The following is a 6,180-nucleotide window of genomic DNA, read 5'->3' on the forward strand; positions in this document are numbered from 1 at the left end:
CCTGCTTTGCCTCCAACTACCATTTCTGTATACCTTCCACCGTCCTAAACTGTACGCAGTCGCTTAGTTTTCCTGAGTCTGAACTCATACCGCAACATAAAATTTTTACTTCACTCTCAACTAGAAACATGAAAAGATTCTTCACGCGCCCATAACTCAGGCTATACCTCGAATCACAATGGAATTCAAACACCTAATAGTTCTTCTATCATCCAGTAGGCCTTCCTTATCACCTCCAAGTCACATAGATGCACCTTGCAGCACTAACATACTCACCACGTAGCGCCGAACATATAAGTTCGAAACACTTGCTCACACAGTCAGCACCTCGTTGCTCAAGCCATAGGAAAAGATCCGGCCTCAAGTCCTCCAGACTGGCCCAACATAAACTCACAGAGATTACATCTCGCCCCTCGATCGGGGAATCACAAGCCATCAAGGCACATTTGATACTGAGCGCTCATGCGTGTGTACGAACACGTGGAAGGAATTTCAAGAGTTTCTTTTCAAGCTGAATCAAGGACGCACGATAAGAATTCAAGAATATGAAGTTTTTCCTAAAGGTTCTGCAGCCTCTCGAGGATAAGTACAGACGTCTCCGTACCAATCCACGAGACTCTACTAAACCGGCTCATGACTCGCGAGACCAAGTAACCTAGGCTCTGATACCAACTTGTCACGACTCCAACCTCGGTCGTGATGGCGCCCAACACACTGCTAGGCAAGCCCGACCAATTCAACAACCTTAACCCTTTTTATACAGTTCATGATTCAACTAACACAAATAATTACTAAGTCATAATACTGAAACTCTGAAATATAATTAAAACATGCGGAAAACCCAAGTAGAAATACTACTACACAGCCCAAAGAATCCGGTGTCACAAGTCTGAGCCTCTAATACACGGGTGTCAACCTACTACATATTGCTCTAAAGAAATGCGGAAATAAAGCAAATAGGTTAGATGGGAAGATCAGGACTGCGGACGTCATGCAGCTACCTCGATGCTCCTAGATATGATGCTCGGCAGAGAAATCCTCACTCAGCCTCAGTGGGTGCACATAGATCTGCACACAAGGTGCAGGGAGTAATGTGAGTACTTCCAAACCAGAGAGTAATTAACATAAATAAGGTTGAGAGTAAGAAATCCTGGATAGGCACAATGTAAGCTATAATTACAGCAGTTTAATCTAGATAATGTCAACTCAATAAACCAATGAAAACAATGATGCTGCAACAGATAAGTAAATGAATGACAATCAATTAAGACATGCAACAAATAGTACGGTACTCTCTAGTACCCGCTGCGGCGTGCAGCGCGCTCCATTTATTTATTGTCGACGGCGTTCACTGGGGGTGTACAGACTCCGGGAGGGGCCCCTTACGGCCCAAGCGTAATATCAAGCCATCTCCTGGCATCCATTAGGCCCTAAGCCTCATATCAATATCAATATAATATTGCTGCGGCGCGCAGCCCGATCCCATACTCAGTCCAGAATCATATAAGCCCCTCGGGCACAATAATATAGAAATATTCAGCCCAAACTTTATTAGAAATATTATTTAAGTTCCAAGTTTTGAGAAAAAGTGGCTGAGTTTGCAAAACAGTACTAAATACTAGGACTGAGTTCAATTGTCTGAAAATATGGTAAGAAACCAGTAAAAAATCCCTGAAGGATTCAATAAGTTGGCACGAGGCCAAATTATGACAATTAATCCATTTTTATAAGGATCTCACTAAGCTTCAATCAATTAGGTAGTAATTTTATTAAGCGGGACGGACCAAGTCACGATCCCCGACGGTGCTCTACCCGACGCCCGTTATCCGGCGTGCAAGTCACCTCAATATAGCACTACAATGTACAAATTCGGGGTTTCAAACCCTCAACAAAGCATTTACATCTATTACTAACCTCAAGCCGGCCAAAATCCTAGCTCGCTATGCCCTTGCCTCTAAAATCGACCTCCTCGCACGTCAAATCTGACCAAAACCACAACGAATACGTCACATTATGCTATAGCATCAATACCCAATCGAAAATAATCGAAAAACAACAATAATCCCGAAATTGACAAAACCCGAGCCCCGGGCACACTTCTCGAAACACAGAAATTTTTACAGAAAAGTGTTCTTCATCTTCTCCCGATTCCGTACATATAAAGAACACCAATATCAGAGTCCGTTTGACCCCTCAAATCGACCCCTAAAGGTCTCATACTCTCAGGCCCCAAAATCCTATTTTTCTACTGTTTTTCATGAATTAAAGGCTGGGATTATGGTCTATAATCACCCATAAACGAGTTTTAATAATCAAATCACTTACCTCTGTGATACCCACTGATTTTCTCTCTTAAAAATCGCCTCAGAAGCTTCTTCCCGTTCAAAAATTGGAAGAAAACTCGACTTGCTCATTATAGATATGCTGATCACGCGTTTTACTGCTCCCAATGGATTCCTTGTGAAATTCTAATGAATTTAGACTTTTGAATCACTCAATTTGACCTTATAATGAAGGGGATATGTAGGTTTTAAGATTTGCAAATAGTGCAGGTTTTTAATACGCCGTCAGGGGCAATTTCGTCACTAATCTGAAAATCTGGGCAACCTTGGTAAAATGGCCATAAAATCCTCATACGATGTCCAAATTCGACGATTCTTTTTGCTACGCGTCTGTAATTACGATATGGATCTAATGCTTTATTCAAAACAGTAATCGGAGCTCATTTGTTCAATATGATATCATTTATGCTTGAAGAAACGACGTCGAAGCATAAGAAAAACGAGCACAACGCAGCCCAATGGAGTAAATCCATCTGTGCATAATCCCAACCTAATGTTTCTTGGTTCACTAGCAAACTCGGGGAACACCCTATCAAAATGCTTCCACGCTTCTCCATCTGACGGATGACAGAGTATACCAGGTGGCCTTCTATGTTCGTAGTGCCATCTCATATGAGGAGCAGAGCTCATTGATGTATACAACCTGATTAACGTAGGTATAAGAGGTGAGTAATGCATCATTTTAACTGGAACTTTCTTTTTTGTATTGGCATTTGTGACTTCCTTAAAACGAGGCTGATTACAAAATTTACAGTTCTCTAGAGATGCGTCATCCTTATAGAATAACATGCAACATTTCTCACAACAATCAATTCTCTTTGATGAAAGACCCAACTTAGAAACCAATTTTTTAGCAGTGTAGAAATCTTTTGGTAAGTCAATGTTAATCGGATTAAGTTCATTCATAATCCCAATAATAGAATCCATGCCCGCTTGGGAAATAGAACTATCCGATTTAATACTTAGCAATCTAACCGCAACAGACAACTTGGAATGCACCGAGCCTTCATACAATGGACGACTAGCTTCTAGTAATTGTTCATAGAAACGCTTAGTCTCATCATTTGGTTCGGATTGAACCCCAGGAAACGTCCCAAAAGCATCCCTCATCATTTTATTGTATCGAGAATTTTCAACATTATGCTCTGCAATGGGGCTACCCTCACCACCAAAAGAATTATGAAAGTTAGCATCATCTAAACTAGCATGATTCTCCCCGTGAGCGGTCCATATACAATAATTTTCTACAAACCCTTTCTTGTAGAGATGGACTTTAACTGCGTCTGATTTCAATAACTTAACACATTTACATTTCACACAAGGACACCTAATCCTTCCTCCAATAAGAAAATCATCAAGTGTTTGAGCCTTAGCAATAAATTCAGCAACCCCTTCAATAAATTCATCCCTCAACCCCGCACGATTAGGATGATTCCTATTATACATCCATCTACGATGCACAAATTCCATCTACACAAATAGAAATCTATAAATGAGATATTTAAAATAATTTAATTTATTTAAACTAGTTATTTAACACTCGAAATCTCACATTAATCCCTATTCTAAATAATATAAGTTTTTAAATATACTAATTAAATTTGAATAGCTTCTTAAATGTTCATGTAATCCAAATTAATTAATGATTTCTCAACAAAAGAAATAGTCGTAGCTAACAATCTTGAAATTCAATCTAGAATTGTAATATAGGTGTACTATATTATTTTCTGTAACGAAAATGTCACTTAGTTTTATTAAGTATTAAGGAAAGTCACTATTTTTATAATAAAACAGTCAACTAATTAATACTATTTTTATAACAAAAACTTCAACTAATTAATACCATTTTTATAACAAAAAAGTCAACTAATTAATATTACTTAAGTATCACAAAAATATTTCTTTTATTTCCTCCTAGTGATTGTGATTAAATTACCATTGAAAAGTTAAAATATGACAAAAGTTTAGCGTAGTGAGTATATCTCGAATATATTGGGATCTAATTGAGAGGAGAGAATATCTAACAACGGTCAAGTTTCATATTGCAAACCAATAAATGTATGATATTCACAGAATGTTTATTATTTTACCTACTCACATGATGATATATACGTTTATATTCGTATATATTCCTTAATCATGAATTTANTTCGTCATTAACCTGAAAATCTGGGCAACCTTGGTAAAATGGACATAAAATCCTCATACGATGTCCAAATTCGACGATTCCTTTTGCTACGAGTCCGTAATTATGATACGGATCTAATGCTTTATTCAAAACAGTAATCGGAGCTCATTTGTTCAATATGATATCATTTATGCTTGAAGAAACGACGTCGAAGCATAAGAAAAACGAGCACAACGCAGCCCAAACCTATCTGAAACTCACCCGAGCTCCTCGGGACCGCATACGAACATACTAACACGTCACATATGATCATTCAAACTTAGTTGCACTCTCAAAACACCAAAACTAACATCAAAACACCAAATTTACATTGGATTCAAGCCTAAGTTCTTCTAAAACTTCCGAAACACGCATTTGATCAAAAACCCAACCAAATCACCTCCGAATAACCTGAAATTTTGCACACACATCCCAAATCACCTAAAGAAGCTACAGCAACTCTTGGGATTTCATTCCGACCCTCGGATCAAAATCTCACCTATCAACCGGAATTTGCCAAAATACTAACTTCGCCAATTCAAGCCTAATTCTACACCGGACCTCCAAAATCACTTCCGATCACACTCCTAAGTCACAAATCATCCCCTGAATCTAACCGAATCGTCGGAATCCACATCCGAGCCCTCTAACTAATAGGTCAACATCCGGTTGACTTTTCTAAAACAAGCCTTCCTTAAAGAGACTAAGTGTCTCATTTCCTTCCAAAAGTCAACCCAATTCAACTCGATCACACAAGACACTGATAATGAAGCATAACGAAGTAGGAAATGGGGGAAATGGAGCGGTTCTCATGAGACGACGGGTCGGGTCATTACATCCTCCCCAACTTAAACAAACGCTCGTCCTCGAGCGTACCCAGAGTTGTCCTAGAAGCCAACCAATAGCTGAATGATCTTACCAAGCATATACCCGGGGGTGATCCCACGTCACCCTATCTCGCATAGGTTCGATAACACAACATAGCTCAAATTTCACAATCCATCTAGTCCATAAACCATAGAACCACATTGCACTTTCTGAAATCATACACAAGATCAGAACCTCACATCTATACTCAGAATAAGCCCGAACCAGCTGTAATAACCCATACCTGCAACCTCAGGTGCAATCATATGATATACTACATAACCCAAACACTCAAAACGATAACTTCTATTCACAGCAGTTGCCCACAACACCCGAATACCGGTAGAAAACCTCTTATCAACTAAGGTCTTATTCCAACACTTTCATATACTGCCAACGATAAATGAAACACGCAATAAACCGTAACCATTCTCAGAGTTCAACCATTCATGAAGCNATTCCTTAATCATGAATTTACACGAATAAACAATAATCCTTATTTTTCATTTACCTAAATATATTTGATTAAACATATAGTTTAAAGAAGATAAATTTTTTTTTTTTGAAACTTGAGATATTAAAGATTCCATAGTTGGTATTTGCTTTGTCTTTAAATAAAAATTTGACATCATGTCAGTTTAATCAAAGATTGAAACCAGGAAAAGGAAAAAATAAAAGAACTTTTTGATAAACAGAATGCTATTCACCTCTCTCATCACCTATCAACATGAACTTTCTTATCAATACGATAGTAACTTAAATAATCGCAAAAATGAGTAGACAAGATGCTAACATTTCACTAAT

The 6,180-nt window shown here is 38.2% G+C and overlaps 1 protein-coding gene across 1 annotated transcript in view; it reads right to left on the bottom strand.

The window, feature by feature from the left end:
- LOC109216969 overlaps positions 1-3,812 on the bottom strand; it is a 9,715-nt gene extending 5,903 nt beyond the window's left edge. Inside the window, exon 1 of the mRNA XM_019381191.1 lies at positions 2,833-3,812. Coding sequence (XP_019236736.1) covers positions 2,833-3,812 — 980 coding nt within the window. The remainder of the gene's footprint in view (positions 1-2,832) is intronic.
- Positions 3,813-6,180: the final 2,368 nt, after the last annotated feature.

The sequence above is a fragment of the Nicotiana attenuata genome, unplaced genomic scaffold (genome assembly GCF_001879085.1).
Source record: "Nicotiana attenuata strain UT unplaced genomic scaffold, NIATTr2, whole genome shotgun sequence".
NCBI classification, from domain to species: Eukaryota; Viridiplantae; Streptophyta; class Magnoliopsida; order Solanales; family Solanaceae; genus Nicotiana; species Nicotiana attenuata.